General features: G+C 33.5%; 1 protein-coding gene across 1 annotated transcript in view; it reads right to left on the bottom strand.

Annotated features, from left to right (window-relative positions):
• Positions 1–17,380, bottom strand: part of LOC142336201 (uncharacterized) — a 108,849-nt gene that overhangs the window by 43,273 nt on the left and 48,196 nt on the right. The window contains exons 5-6 of the mRNA XM_075384856.1: positions 16,458–16,622; positions 15,719–15,801 (exon numbers count right to left, since the gene is read on the bottom strand). Coding sequence (XP_075240971.1) covers positions 15,719–15,801; positions 16,458–16,622 — 248 coding nt within the window. The remainder of the gene's footprint in view (positions 1–15,718; positions 15,802–16,457; positions 16,623–17,380) is intronic.

Genomic DNA, 17,380 nt, shown 5'->3' on the forward strand with positions numbered 1-17,380 from the left:
TTCTAATTATGTCGCATTGAAAAACTTCACAGGCCATTTCACTTGTTTCAGTGCCTATTTTGTGAGGCACATTTCCTTTGAAACTGACCAGAGGCACCTCACGGAACATGGAGACAGCTTAAAACAATATTTCAGGGGTGTCTCAATGCTAAAAACCCTTCGGGGGACTGTTCTTTTAAATTTAATAAAACAAACAAATAATTAAATTATCTAAGCGGGTATATTCAGTCCCTTTTCAAGCTTCAGAGTGATTTTCCACACCAAAACAACATTCAGTACGCAAAAAAGAAAGCTTTCTCGTTCTGAAATTTTTTTATGATAATTGTTTGATATATCAAATCTTCTGTCAACGCTTTTCTTTAGTAAGGCAAACCAAGCGCACGTACTAATTGTCCATCCGATAAGTGTCAATTGTTCTAAATATCAATCGGCCAGATGTACAGGAAATAAACATAACATGATAATAAATCAAAATTTGTTTTAATTTCTGTTGCTTGACTGAAACATGAAATTGTTTTGTGAGCAATAAGAGCACCACCGTAAGCTCCAAATTTTTCTCTCTTCTTTACTGCACAAAAAATTGCGAGCTGAGCAAATCTCTGAAACTTGTACTTCGTCTGTAAGCCATGTTTCCGTTAAGCAAAGTATGTCAACATCATGTTGCTTTAGTAATATTTCGAGATTCTTTCTGCGATCGATTGTTAAAATTGACCAACAGTTCAGTAAACCTATTCTCAGTGCTTGGTTTTCCTCTAGTCATGAACGTAGGTTCTCTGATGACCTATCTTCTGCGAGAGTTGTGTCTACGCACTGGTTTTCGAAGAATAACGCTTCTGATCTAATTTTGATTTCTGATCTGTTAATTTTCAGTTATTTAGCAAGTTTGAAACGATATCCTAGTAATTTCTTTTCTTTCTCCCTATTTTCTTTCAATAGGAATGCTTTTACGGAAACGTTTTGATTCTTTAATTTTTGATTCGACATCAAGGGCAAACGATAGTTCCAGGGATTTGTCAACTTAACCACAATTATTATTAATTTTTTGTGCTGCTTCGTCCAGTTTCCCCAACCGGAAAACATCTTCAACCGTGATTTTGTCAAAACCATATGACTGAGCAATCTGCACTACTTGTTCCTTATCGTAGCTGATCTTTTCCACGAAGGAAATTGTCCTGTATCATCTTTGGGTTTCTCAGCCTCTCCAAAAAGGATCAATTTGTTTTTATTTTCAGTTTGTTGAGTTATATTGTTGACATTTGATGTTTTTAAGGAGAGCTGTTCTTATGTTTCTGGAGTTTTGGAATTCATATTTGCCTTAACATTTGTTATGCAATCGCGAAATTCAGTTTTGAAAGAATCTATTTCAGATTTCATGTTGTTTTTTTATATATTCAATTTTTTGAGATAATTCATCGTTATTGTTTGGCTGATCTTGGGGGATCAAAACTTGAGTTCGACAACGTAGACATGCCCAAAAACATCCATTAATGTTCCCCAGTGTTTTTATTTTTTCCTCTGACAGGTCTGTGAAGTTAACATGAAACCATTTGAAACACAAGAAGCATTGTATGCTAAATGTAGTAAAAATGTTTCTAATTATACCGCATGGAAAATCTTCAAGAGACGTTTCGCTTGTTTCAGTGGCTTTTTTGTGAGGCACATTTCCTTTTAAACTGCCAATTGGCACCTCACGGAACCTGGGGACAGCTTCGAACAAAACTTCAGGGTTGTATCAATGCTAAAAACCCTTTGAGGGGACTGTTCTTTTTAAATTCAATAAAACAACCAATTAATTGGAATGATCTAAGCGGTTTTTCTACCCCAAAATAACATTCAGGACCCAAAAAAAAACTTTCTCGTTCTGAAATTTATTGTATGATAATTCTTTGATATATCAAATCTTCTGTCAACGCTTTTCTTTAGTAAGGCAAAGCCAGCGCACGTGCTATTTGTCCATCCAATAAATGTCAATTTTTCTAAAATTGTTTCAATTTTTATTCGGGACTGTTTTGTCTACCAAAATTTTGTCTGCTTTCACTGCACTATTTTATCCGGGAATATATTAAAATTTGGCACTGTTTAGTCTGTGGTTCTTTTGAGACACGAAAAAAGCTTTCTTATACTTCAATTAATTTTTCAGATGAGTGAATTAGACTTTCCTCTTCGAACATTTTCTCCCAGTATTGATTCGATACGCTAATTGAGGATGAAGTAATCCTTCTGTGGATATTGCAACAAACCATTCAGAATATATGCGTTTTACTCAATTTTACTGTTAGGTGGTTGAGAGATAACAACCTAATGTAAATTATGCATAAGATATGCTTGACATAGCTTGACAAGGAGCTCTACTTGTTCATCGTGCGCTTGGCTAGAGAAATGAAGTCTAGATGAACAGGAATTAAAGAACGTGAGAACGGGTTATAACAGATTACCAAGTTCGAGAGCTTAAGAGCAGTTGGTATAAACGGGAAGCACCATAGGCTTGCAAGTAGGAGAAGTTGGTTCGAATCCAGTACGGGTTCTTTTTCACAGTAGTTGCAAATGCATCGACCGCATAACAGGTTATGGGCCCAGACCCTAGTTTCAGAGATTAATCGCAGAAAAAAGATAAGATAGCTAGAAACTGTGAAAGAGAGGATGCGCAATTTAAGGCGAGTATTAGAAGGTTGAGAGAGAACAACCAGAAGTAAATTGTGCACAGGATAAGCGTGACATAGCTTGACAGGAAGCTCTACTTTTTCAACGTATACTTGGCTAGAGAAATGATGCCCCGAGGAACAAGAAATAAAGAATGTGAGAACGGGTTATAACAGATTCCCAGTTGGCGTAAATGGGTCGCATACTAGGGTTGCGCTTAAGAGATGCTGGTTCGAATCCAGTACTGCTCCAATTTTACAGCAGTTGTACCTGCAGAGACCCCTAACATTTACAAAACAATCAGAAAGCAATTAGTGAGACTTTTTTTTCTACGAAGTGGCTAGTGTCGAGCACTGTTTCATAATTGACTCGAAGTTCAAAATAATGTATTAGAAAAGAATTTCTGCATCTTAAGGGTTGAGCCTTTTGCAGTCGCTTAGAGTTTTCTATCCTATTTTTCAAAAGATCAGCTTCATTTTAACATATGTTTCAAATGATTTTTTGAACGCGTGTGGTTGAATTGTAACATTTAGTTTAATAGAAAACGACCATTTTTGTACAGTAAATTTAAAAAAAAACATTGTTTTCTTGCTATTAATATATTTAGCTAGGCTGAATTATGATTTGTTCGCTAATTTTGAAACTTAATTGCGCTAGAACGTTTTATTTTAGTGGTTTGTCGACTTCTTTTTGGTTCTTTGCAAAAACACATATTTGATTTTTGTTCATAATTTTTCAGATTCGTGATTTTAGTTTTTCACTTCGGATACAGAAATCGACAATATGACTTTGCCAATATCAAAAGTACACGCTTATTACAATGTTTTTTTCGCAGCGTCGGTCAATGTTGAATTTGATGTCGTTGAATTTGAGATCTCATTTCTCTTATTTCATTGTTTCGAATAATCAAAACTTGTTGAAAAACAAAAAATTTTGTTAGGTATGACAACTGAGAGTCAAAATTGAGGATAACCTTTTTTGCAGCGCTCAATAAACATAAAGAAACTGAAGCTGATTGGTACAACTGTTTTCATATACGAAATGGCTAAAGTTGAGCAGTGCTTAACAGATTCCAAAAAAGAGAAAATAAAATATCTTCTTCTGAGGCTCTATTCTGCTGTTGCGGTTCAAAAACTTTATCCTTACTATTAGCTTTCATCCGCACAAACAAGTTTGATTATTTGTATTAATTTCTTTTTAGGAGAGGAAATGCGTTTTCGGTTATTTTTTTACTATAAAATGTTATTTGTTCTTGGAGCTGAAATGGAAATTGATTTTCTCCAAATCTGATTAAAATTTTAAGTAGATAGAATCGTTTTTTTTTTAATTTTAATCAACAATTGTGGATAAATTTAAAAATATAGTCAAACAAATGCTGAATGCAGTGAAATGGAAAAATTATTTCGGTTAAAATATAGTTTTCATTATTGGTTGAAACATGGTATGTCTTAACTTCTGGCGTCACTTTAGAAACAGACAAGCCATTATTTTTGATGAGAGCCCTCTTCCTAGTGCTATGATTTTTTGTTCTTTTAAAAAATTGATTGATAGAAACCAACGAATCGAAAGAATTTTGCCACGCCCAACTACAATGATTAACACAGTTTTTGACAATTCTCATAAACTAAAATTTATGATAATCTTAGCTTCGACTACACACAATTTTTCATACCGCTTGTTAGTCGCTCGCGTCACGCAGACTTCCAATTTTTAATCATCAAAACTCAGCATATTGTCACACGGTTTATTTATCTGTTAATAGTAGATATCACGTGGAGCCTTTGTTGATTTGAATGATGTTTGAGGGAAGCATAGTTTCAGCCAATGGTCCTTTCAAGCTTCTGAGTCAGAACATCTAAGTGAGATCTTTGACAAAATACATGTACAGACAAAACAATTAAAACAAACATGCAAAAACTTCCCATGAACTCTGAATAACTGCGCAGATATTGTGCATCAAAGTGTAAAATTATGTTGGTTTGAATTTAAATGTAGTAGTTTGTTTAGAAGTGACTTTGTGTTTTAATGTAACAAGAATTCAGTTGTAGATAAAAGCAATTAATCGCATTATAATGGACCTGTTTAATGTCCTTCTCAACATGATTGAGGCCACCATGTGGTTACGTGGGATTTATGTTCTACAGCTTACAGTATGAAATCAAACCGTGAAATGAGACATTTGTGTTACCACAACTCCGATCATGACACGATGTCTTGACATTTCCAGCTATGACTACATAATGATTTACTAAATAAAATGCGCTTTCTTTGAAAATTAATTTATTCAAATTTTTGTGACTCAACAAGAATTTGCTATTCCGGTCGAGATAATAAATTTTGCTCAGACCGTACCCCATGTGGGCGTTCATAAAATGTCTGCGTTATAATCGACTTTTTGTATACTTATTAATATGACGCTAAAATGCTGATGTGAAAAATAAGTTGCACACCAGCTGACAAAAAATTTGCCTTTCAACAGTTTGCGAAAGTTTCTGCCTCAAACGTTTAATTATCTTTTTTCTTCAATCAGTTTCATCATTATCAACATATCAACAATTTCCAAAGGTACAGTTAGACGAATTCTCAAAAAATATGTCGTTTTTGCAAAAAATGCTTCAAAAAAGTCAGTTTCAAGAAGAAAAGCAAGTGTTTTCGTTCAAAATGGTTTATCAATATGCTCAAGAAGCCTTTCTCTTTCTGACAGAATGCCGTTTTTACTGATGAAACAAGTGTGCCCATCAGTTTCATCATTATCAACATATCAACAATTTCCAAAGGTACAGTTAGACGAATTCTCAAAAAATATGTCGTTTTTGCAAAAAATGCTTCAAAAAAGTCAGTTTCAAGAAGAAAAGCAAGTGTTTTCGTTCAAAATGGTTTATCAATATGCTCAAGAAGCCTTTCTCTTTCTGACAGAATGCCGTTTTTACTGATGAAACAAGTGTGCCCATCTCCAGCGACGGCATTGTTAGAGTTTTTCGAAGAAATAGAACGAGATTTCTTGAAAAAAAACAAAAAATTTGAGTTCGGACGAACGACTACTTATGTTTTGGGGTGCTATACGATCAAATGGACAAAAATTGCTTCTTAAGTGTCCAAACAAGCTAGACGCTGTCGGTTATTTGTAAATTTTGAAAAATTACGAAGAAAATGCGTTTCCTGGACATTTCAACAAGATAATGCTCCTGTGCATAAATCGAAGATTATCGCCATTTTTTCCATAAAAACGAGTGGAAGGTACTGGAATTGCCAGCATGCAGTCCAGTTCTGAATCCTATTGAAAATTTATGGGCAATTTTGAAGCAACGATTACGGAAACAGACAGTTTTTGTGAAAATTTAGAAAAATTGTACGAAATTTGGAATGAAATTGACGTAGAGGTTGTGAGAAACCCGTATGAAAACTATACAAACCGTCTACTAGACGTTAAAAGAGATAAAGGTGTAATGACGCGTTATTAGAGAGCAAATTTGAACTCAAAATGTTATATTATTTGATGTTTGTAAAGCTTTTTAAAAAATCTCACATCTCAGTGTATCAAACGTTTGAATAAAATAATTAAAGTAATTTTAAATTTAAAACTAGTTTATAATCCTGCAACCTGTTCTATAGTATACATTGTTGTGTATCAGCTTCTTAGAAATTTGAAAAAGATTTAAATCATTTGTTCGCAAAAGGAAAGAAATCTTCATCAACACTGATATACTTCTCTTATCCTTTAAAAAATGCCCTAAAAATAAAATTCTCAGACCGCGGTGCCGCCACCGATAAAATTTGGATTACAAAACCTGTTTGATGTATAGGAGATCGAATATATACGATATAGGGGAAGAAAGTTATATCAGGAAATCGGTTCTCCTCATTTTTATTACATTAAATTATTCATACAATTTGAAATTCAGATCAGCGTCGCTTATAGGGCACAAAACCCCACACGCCAAATCATAAAAATACCCAAGAGTTATAAAAGTGGGGTAGTTATATCAACTTCAATTTGACCGAGCCGGTTTCTATCTACTCTTCTGTTGTTTGATTACTTTTGCAGATTTGGGCGGATTAAAAGTTAGACTGGCGGGGCAATAAAATAACAGCACCCTGAATTAACTCTCCGTGTATCTTTTATTGGTCAATGCCAATGTCGCGCTTAGAGTAAAGTTAATGAATCAGAAATAACTGATTTGACGCCGAAAAGAACAAAAGTCGAAAATTAACGATTATTTCCTTTATTGGAAAACTACAACTTTAATTGATTAAGTACAAGTGGACGTCATTTGTTTCAATTGGCACTTTTTTGTTCCGACCCACTTTTGTGGAGGGGAGAACTATATACTCAAATGAGTGTTTTTTTGTTCAGTCAATTTTGGTCGATCGACATTCTCACCGTAGAGAGTTGTGAGTGGTATCATTAGAAAGCCCGACCAGCGTAGAAGATGGAATTAAAAAGATTTTTTGATTTTTGTTTTTTACAGGGAGTTATCGAGGCTCAAGTTTTGCGAATATTAGACGATATTACGTTGTCTTTATTCTCATTTTCCGTATTTTTGACCAAATTTTCGTCAATTTTGCTAGAATATGTTAAAATTATTAACGGTAGTTGGAATGATTTTTTCTTTATAGATAGAGTAGGATTGCTGGATTGTTAGATCCGTGTTTTTGGTTACAATTTAAGCAAAATTGTTAAAAATTCCGACATTTTTCGTCAAAAATTGGACCGAATATGCCTTTTTTAGTCAATTTTCTCTAAATTTAATGGACTCGGATTGGACACCTTAAAACTGCGAGCATATCCTTTGTAAGCTCAACAGATGACTTAGTAGTAATCTCGCTGCTTTAGAAGTCTTCTGGAATAATAACTTTTTCAGTTTATGCCCGATAATTATACAAAATTCATCTTTATTTTTGATATACCGAAAAATGTTGCTTAAAAATTGATATTTTTTTCAAACATTTGAACGATTGAGTGTTATTATTTTAGCTGCACAGCAGTATCAGGGCTGTCTCTTTCACCATGGATCCTTACGACAAATTTGTTTTTATATTTTCATAGGGTGCTCAATCTTTGTTTTCAAATATTTCCGCATTTGTAGATTTCATTTAAATTACTGACAAGAATTTCAAATTGGGGCTCAGCTATTGACGGATACTATTTAAAAGAGGTGAGGCCCAACGCACACATAATATGGTTTCAGAGTTAATCTAATGGCTTTATGGCTCTGAGCAACTGTTGTCGTAAAGTTTTACGGACTTTTTATGTCTTGCTTTCATTTGTTATACGATTTGTAGTCCAATGAGTAGTCTCCCCAATCAAAGATCCAATTGGTTTTTTAAGAGGTATAGGTGAGTGATTACAGTTGAATGATTTCTAGACAAGGCTTTCAGTTGCCATCTAATGCTTTTTGTGAATTCTTTGAATTATTTTGTTTTAAGAAAATGTCGGCAAATTTTTGAACTTTTTTACTATTTTATTTGTCACTATTCTATTTCGAACTTTGTCACCACCTTATTCTTGTGACTGTTTCATTCCGTCACAAAAATGGGTTAAAACTTATATCCCGTAAGTCTTAAATAATGTCCGCAACGGTTTTATATTCAACTAATGGTTTCTTGGTTTTGATACTAAGAGTTTTCTTTTTTTAAAAACTTTTTTGGCACAATTGAAAATTTTATAAGTTCATTTTGTTTCTTCGTCGAACTACTACTTTGATGAAAGGTCCAATTGAAACAAAAGATAGTTCATGGAAATGAACAGTGTTCAAAAAAGATGTATCAGAATACGTTAACTGTTTTTGTTGAATAGTTTAAGCTTTTGGGCTGAGACAAAGTTCCCTCGCAAAATTTAGATGATATTTTTTGCCGATGTTTGTCTTTATTTTTTTTGGTGCATGGCAAAAACCTGATAATGATAAGTCCCGATTGCTTCCCACGACATACAACTGAAACTATTTAAAGATTTCAGTTTATACATACTTGTTTTAATGACTTCCAAAACACTTTTAAAAAATGTTTTTTTTTTCAATTGTCTACTTCCTGCTTTCTTTTTTTGTGACCATGTAACTCAATCTAACCATTAGGAATTCTCAACTACTTTCGTTATTTCAATCAATGTTTTCTCGGTTTGTTGAATGTTTCGACTGATGGTTTCGAGCACTTAATTTAATAAAATTTTTTCAAGATTTCTACACTTTTCATTTTCTGGGTTTCTTTTTGCTGTCATTTCTACCTAGTCTTTTTATATAGAAGACCCGCTGATGTTCAGATGAGGAGAAAGTGATTATTTACAATCCTTAAGCTTCTCATAATTATAGTGCCCTGAACACTGTTGTGTCTTAAATTGATTGTGAAGTTCTGGCTCCTGCCTGCATTTGTTTTTATTTTGTAGTCTCGTGACAGGCTCAATTAATAACAGGCGCAATCGACTTCGTAAGAGGTTGGAACTTAAACCATCTATTTTTTGAAATCTTATGCCTGTAATTGCTTTTTAAAAAATTTGTTTTCAAAAACATTTGGATTTTTAGCTTCGCCTTTTTTATAAATCGTTTTTAGATCGTTTTTTAACTTAGTTTTTGTGGAAATAGGACACAAACTTTGTGTGCCAAATTTTTGTCTATATAACGGTTTTAGTTTCATTCCTTTGTTTCTCGGCTTTGCTCCTACTGTTACTACGAGGTTTAATAAACTGTTTGAGATTTTGTAGATAATTATACATTTTAAAGGATTTTTGTTTTCAATTGATGCTTTTAGTGGCAAGTTTTTGGTTTGAACGGCAACACTGCTTTTTTCGCGCAAAATTTAAATGAGCTTTCTAATTTTGCGGGTATTTGTCGTTTTGGTAGTTGTATGTCGTACACTGGATATTTACAGGTCTCAATTGCTTCCTGTGGAGATATAAATGAACAATTAGTGATTTCAGTTAATATCTAATGATATTAATTACGTTGAATTTAATTGTTTTCAAATTGGAAACGTATTTTTGAAATTCGCACGTTTTTTTCTTTTTTGTTGACCTGTTACCCAGTGGCATTGAGGAGAGGTCCCGTATCTTCTCTCTGAAGTATAGGTTAATTTTATTTGTTAAGCTTTTATCAGATGCGAGTTCGATTTAGTAATGATTTTTTAAATATAGACATCGAGTGCTGGTCGTAATTAGTGTTTGTTATTTAATTGTTATGAGTCTTTCCTAGTAGTTCTATTAAGTTCTGTTTCTAGTAGTTCTATTTCTAGTATCTGCCCTCTGGCGTGGCATCATTGCATTCGATTAGCGGTTTATTGAACGATATGTATGTTTTTGTTTCTTTCTCTTTTTCTTTCTCTTCATCTTTTTGGTAGCCAATTAAGTCAAAAAATTGGATGAGCGGTGTCAAAACACTATGTGCGTACATTACCGAGCCTACTTGTTTGGTATTGATATCACATGCCAACTTTGTTTGTTCAAAGGAAATGATGAAAACAGATAATCTCTCTGGAATAGTTGAGAAGCTCGCTTTTTTTTTCATCCGCCTGACAAAACAGTAACAAGAAAAACTTAAAATTGAATTTTCGTAAAACTAAAATAAAATTTAAACAAATTTGAATTTAAAACTCGAAAGACTTTCGCATGATCGACAAGGCGGGTATTGTCCATATATGGCGGGTATGTGTTCCAGGCAAACCTTTTACAGATTTTGCCCCAGAATTATATTTTTAAAAGCTAACAATCAGATCTGGGATAATTCTTTCAAGAATCTTGCAAATTTTGGATCGGATGCAGGGCTCTCAAATAACTAAGATGTTTCACATATAATAGCCTCATTGATTAGGTGTGTTATAACTCACTGATATAAGAAAATGATTGAGATCTTATGCTAACTTCCGAGGTCAGATTTCTATAACAAATCAACTCGCCATTAATTCAGGCAACACCAGGCTCCTTAGTACGGAGCAGACAACGGATCTCACTCACGACTAAATTAATCTGCCAATCGTTGTAAATGAATATCTGCTCTGCCATTCGGCTATCCCAGACCCAAACACCCCCAAAATATTTGAAGCTTTTCTTATCCTCCCTTCTTCCACTCCCCTTCCCCCCACCTCCTCCCTTTCCCTTTCTTACACCCTTATAATGGTATTTTGAAGAGATCTGTCCCCCCTCTCCCCGGTATAACATGGCCATCTATGATTGACATTTTACATCTTGATAATGATTCGTAAAATTGTAATGTCTAGTCTCATCTCTTATCATGGTATGGTGTCAAACCACAACCAGTCCAAGAAACGCCCTTGTCTGTTCAAACATGCTGAAAAATACAAGAAAATGCTAAAGAGGAAGGGGGAAAGAATCTGTTCCTGGTATGAATCAGTAGGCTTTGTGGAGAATTCGGCTAAAATGAACGAACAGACTAGTGTCAAAGAAGAAGTTGATCCCACCCCAGTGCCAAAAACAGAAGACACCGTTTGAAATCAAATTCACTGGGAAAAGTTATCCCAGCTTATTTGGACCACACATTTGTCCTGGTCAGGACATGAATACAGATTACTGTCTTGTGGTTTGGCCATCGTAAATTTTCTAGTTCCTGGGAACGCGACTGAACTAGATATGCCAACTTGAAACTTCAAAACTACATGAATTACAAAGGCTATAAAACTACCAATCCATGAAGTACTGGTTTCCGTTCATGATTTGAATAGTTTTGAACATTTTGTTCGAATTAAACTTCGTTTGAAGCTTTAAATTTTGAGTAATGAATGAGTCTAAACTGATGGTGCCACATGCTGACAAGTTAGTGCAAAAATATCAAACCCAAAAAGTATACAACCGAAATCTAAAAGTACATCAACCAAATGCAACATTATTTGAAAAATAACGGCGTCAAAATTGAAAAAAAACACTATTTGATTAAATTGTCCACAATTCAGAAGGTTGCAGTTCAGATTTTTTTGTTAATAATAATAATTTAGACAAATAGTAACTCAATAAAACAATGTGTCAACAAATAGGATTAAATCAACAGAAAAAATAATCAGGGGAAAATTTTTTCCAATACCGTTGCCTATCAAATGAGCAGTCATAATTTGTACTAATGCCTCCTTAGAGAACTGATTTGACTTGTCACTAATAACCTTGAGTGATATGCACGTGGCAGAAAAACCAAATGTGATAAAAACTAAAAAATACAATTATTTAAAAGATCAAATAGCGTCAATTACGTCTCTGCGATTAGATATCAAGTGAAAGCAAAATCTGTATTGATTTATGCTCCACCATATACCCACGAAGACTAAAATTATTGAGGTTAAAGAGTGATATGGGATTTTCAGTTAATAGTTTATGGTGTTAATGACCTAGATGACACAACCTCGGGATGACAGAAACATTCAAAAAAGCCGGAAGTCAAAACTCACTACTATTTTTCTAAAACAATTAATGTCACAGTCTTAAAATTATTAGCCATGAAACCTTTAATAAAGTTCATTTTTTACACTAGACCAATCATTGGGATTGTTTACTCACACTGTGATGCTGTGACAGAACTACAGAACCAAAACAATAACTCTAAAAATCATTATTTTTTTTACAAAAAGAAAGTTTTAAGGTCATCAATATATACTACTAATTGAATGAACAAAAGCCGCAATTGGCATTATTAGTTAGGAATGGATAACATTGGATAAACAAGTTGAGATTTAGAGACTAAATATTCCCTGCCAGGAAAGCATTGACGTCTTAAGAACACATTTATATTAAAAGCTAGTCAAATCTGAAAGACCCAAACTATTAATTGCAAAGAATAAATCCAAACTAATTTAATTGTTCCGACCCCTCTCTGAGGGGGGAGGAAATATATACTCAAATGGGTTTTTTTGTTCAGACAATTTTGGCCGATCGATATAATAATCGAAGAGAGTTGTGAGTGGTATCATTAGCAAGCCCATCCAGCGCAGAATATGGAACTAAAGAGATTTTTTCTTTTTTCGTTTTTTATAGGGAGTTATCGATGTTTAAAGTTTTGTGAATATTAGACGTAATTCAGCTGTTATTTTCAAATTTTTGACAAAGTATTCATCAAATTTCACCAAACTTTAGTCAATATTGCCAAAATATGTTAAAATTGTTAACTGTAAGGTTATTGATTTCATCTCTAAAGATAGAGGAGGGTTACTTAATTGTTCGATCCGAGCTTTTTGGATAGAATTTATGCCAAATTTTTTGTCGAAAGAATGACTTTTTTAGCCCACTTGCTTCAAATTTGCTGGGAATAGACACCTTTAAACAGCGGCCATATCCTTCTTAAGCTCAAAAAAGAGCTAGTTGTACACCCGCTGATTTTAAAACTCTTTTGGAACTATAAATCTGCGAATTTTTTTGCAAATTTAAAGTCGATAATTATAAAAAAAATGCTTTACTTATTTTCGACAAACTTGAAAATGTTGTTTAGAATTGATCTACTTTGCAACCATTTTAACAATTGAGTGTTTTTTTAGACGCCCAGCAATATCTGGGCCGATCTTGATCTCTCCATGGAACCTTATAATAAAAAATTTTAGAATTTATTGGGGCGAGATCTTTTTTTCAAAAGAATTTCCGCTGTGTAAATGTTTTTTATGTAAATCATGAACGAGAATTTAAAATCAGGACTCAATTATTGACAAACAGTGTTTACAAAAAACGAGACCCATTGAGATTATATTATGGTTTTAGAATTAAGCTCATGGTTTTTGTGTCTCTGACCAATTGTTTTCGTAAAAATTTAATAAATTTCTTGAGTTTTGTTTTTATTTCTTATAATTTTTGTAGTTCAATGTTTTTGTGTCCTCAATCAAAGATCCAGTTAGTCTTAAAAAATAAAATAAAGAACCTTGACATTTTTTCAGTTGTTATCTAATGTCTGTTATGACTTTAAAAATATATATATTTTTTAAGAAAATGTCAGTGAATTTTTGAACTTTGCCACTCTTTTTTCTTAATTCTCTCAACTTTGGGGGCAGTCTCAATAAAATTAGGCATGAAGCGACTTCCTGAGATTTGAAAACTAATGTCGGTAAAGATTTTCTATTCAACTAATGGTTTCTTGATTTTGGTGCTGAGCGTTTTCATTTTTTCTTTCTTTTTTATCATAATTGCATATTTTATGAGTTCATTTTGTTTCCTTGTCGAATTATCAAATTATTGACACGTCCAACTGAGGAAAGGTATTATAAAGAAAATTCAGAACGCTGGATAAAGTCGTATCTGAATATGTTAATTATTTTTGTTGAATAGTGTATGCTTTTTGGGCTGAGACTAGGATGTCTAGCAAAAGTTATGGGTATTTTTATTTTGCCTATGTTTGTCTTCTTTTTCGTTGTTGTACGCCAAATACCCAATAATGATAAAACCTAATTGCTTGCCCAAGAGGTTTTACTCAACCTAGTGATAGATTTCAGTTTTTAGATATTTGTTTCAATGACTTTCAAATTAAATTGAATTTTTTTTTCAACTGTCTCCTTTTTGCTTTTATTTTTGTCACCATGTAACTCAAACCCACTCATTAGAAGTTCCAATTACTTTTGTCGATTCAATTTTTTTTGCGCTTTGCATTAGGTTGTGATCGATTGGACCATTTATTTTCATAAAAAGTTTTCGAGATTTCTATACCCTTCAATTTTTGGTTTCTTTTTGCTGTCAAGTCTTAGTAGTCCTTTTATAAGGAGGACTCGTTGATATTAAGATGAAAAGAAATTGATGATGGTTCACAATTCTTGCAGTTAACATCTTGTAATTATAGTGCCCTGAACAGTCATAAAATTGTTTGAAGTTTTGGCTTCTTTATAAATTTGTATTTTGTGGGCTCGTGACTTAGTCTAAATATTACTTGGCTTCCTGAGGTGTTGAAACTTTATCCCTCATTTTTTGTTGTAATCCTAAGTATATTGTGAATTTTGAAAAAAAATTGTTTCCAAAAACAAAATTGGGTTTGAGCTTCGTCTTTTTTAAATAGTTTTTCGGTCGATCTGTAGCCGAGTCTCTGTAAACACAGGTCACAACCCGTTACCAGCGAGCTATAAATTAACCTTTTTAGTGAGCTAAAATTTATAATGGTTTTAGCTTCAATTAATTGCTTCCGGCTTTGTTACTACTGTTACTACGAGATCTAATGAAATGTTAGATTTTTTTATATTTATACATTTCAAAGTTTATAAATTATAACAAAAATCGTTGATCCCATTATCTTTGAAATTTTGCGCAAACGGAAATTGGATAATGACATGTTTCAAATGCTTCCTATGTAGATATTAATGAACATTTTAGTGGTTTCAGTTGATATCTAATGACAGTAATAACTGTGAAATAAATTGTTTTCAAAAAAGGAAAATTTTTTTGAACTTCGCACCTATTTGCTCTTTTTGTCGACCTTTTAACCAGTCGCATTGGGGACAGGTCCTATATGTTTTCTGATGAAGCATAGGTTAAATTGTTTGGTTTTTTCTGATGCGATTTTGATTTTGTTATGTTTTTTTTAAATATAGATTTGTTTATTATATTTTATTATAGAATTTATTATAGTTTTGGTCGTTAATAATGTTTGTTAAATGATTTTTATTTTTGTCCTTTTGAGTAGTCCTATTATCAACAACTTTCATCGGCCCTCTAGCGCGGCATTATCGTATTTCATTGGTTGTATATCGAACGATGTGTATGTATCTCTTCATCATTTGGTAGCCAATTAAGTCAAGAATGTGGATGAGCGGGGTCGGAACATTATGTGCGTACGCACATTAGCGAGCCTCCTTGTTGCTTCTATAGTGTTTAGTCATCAATTTCAAATATGCCGTAGTATAAAATCGGAAAGCGAAAACTGCTCGATTGCAGCTATCGCATAACTCTATGCAGCGTGTGGTTAGAATGATTGGAATGATTGAAAATCTGAATTTGGAAATTTTAACAATCTAAAAGGTGAAGACCGATGTCGGTAGAGTCAACAATTATAGATAAGTACGAAGGTATTAAAGTAAAATTTGTACTTTACTTCCAAAATAGAGCTAAAAAGCTAGATAAATAGAGCAAAGTTGCTTAAAATGGTCAAAATTAGTGGCACCTGTTTTAACACTTAGTTTTGCTTACAGCTCTCGAGTTGTATGAAGCATATCTGGTCATCCATTGGGAACTGCTGCAACTTCATTGGACAGCTCAATGTCATGCTCAGCCTGAAAGTGCAGTCCAAAATTTCACCACATGTCGTATCAATATGGATACGAGTAAAGATAAGAGCAAACTGTGAATTATCATGCTCAACATCAGATTATGATTCTGATGACGCCTGTGACGTGTGTTTACCGAACCTAAGTCAATTTCAGTACTGGGCAAGTCTAAATCCAAGTCTTATTTCATTACTGATTCAGAACCATGATCATGTCACTTTTTACATTTGGCAGTCGAAATCCAAGTCTGATGTGGAACTCGGAAATGTGAACTTTTTTACGGCCGAGGAAGTTTCCCCGTTCAACTGGTGGTTTCATATCAAATGGGGAATGAAGGAACAAGATTAGATAAGGCAACTAACCCCCACCTATTAGATTAGTTCGGGCGACCAATTAAAGCCAATGTTTTAAATTATTGGTATAAGGCATATTTTGAAGTTCACAGACAATGTTGCAAAACCTTGCTGTTGTCATTTTCCTTAACGTAGGAAACCAGATATTTGGAAAATTACTTATCAATATGAAAACCAGGCAATGCCTTCAATACCGACAACAGAAAAACATGAGACTAAGAGCGCTATCTTTGTCCCTTTTCTAATTTTCCGTATGTTAAAGAGGAAAAGTTTCTCTAATAAGTTTAAAATGGAGTTACAAGAACTAGCCGTGCGCTGTAGAGTATGGATCCATCACTGTACAGTCTTAGGAGTTTGTTGTCCTTGGTGACCATGTGGAAGCCAGCCACCTTCTCGTTCACAATGAAAGTGTCTGGAACCCACAACTCAGAGAGAAACTTGGGGGAGAGGGTGACGGCCTGAGGGGCTTCAGTGCTACACCATCGCAACAAACAGAGAATATCTCTTTCATCTGACGCAGTTAATTTTTTTGCTAATTATGTCTTGTTTGCAAGACTTAAAAGGGCATTTATTATATTGTGACTCAATTCATGTTTGATTCCTTTATTTTCAGGCGGTTTGAGATTTTCTTTTCAAAATTATATACAAAAAGGCAGAAACCCCATAGTTAGCAATTTTAAAATTCTAAAGGCTCATTTTGCTCAAAATTATCTCCATATATTGAAATGGAAGGAAAAGCAAGTCTGAAAACATTTGACAAGTGAAACAGTTGGTAATGAAAAATTAAGCCAAATTTTTGTCTTTGGCGATAATTTCAAGCATACAAATTTTTAAATTTTTAGAGTCTATGACGTTAAATTAATTTATTAGAATTTTCAAAGACGGCATTAAAGCATTGAAAATTTCTCAAAAGTCTTGACTTCAAGCAAACTTTTTTTTTCAAATGACTTCAAGCAGGTTTCTTTCGTTCCTAGCGCTGGATAAAAACTGGCCAATTTGAATAAATTTAAGAAAAAGTATCGAATAGACTTTAGGGATAAATTTCAGCAGTTTTTGAAGTATGTTTAGAAACAATTCAATGTGAGAGGCAAAGGCTCAAAGCAATTGCAATAGGAACAAATCATTCACCTAGGTTTGATTGGCATGAAGATAATATTATGAACGAATTTTCAATTTTATCTCAAAGATAAGCTTTGCTATTTGTTGATAAGAAAAATTGTATTACTTGTTAC

Source organism: Convolutriloba macropyga, chromosome 3, assembly GCF_964194025.1.
Source record: "Convolutriloba macropyga chromosome 3, txConMacr16.3, whole genome shotgun sequence".
Classification (NCBI taxonomy): domain Eukaryota; kingdom Metazoa; phylum Xenacoelomorpha; order Acoela; family Convolutidae; genus Convolutriloba; species Convolutriloba macropyga.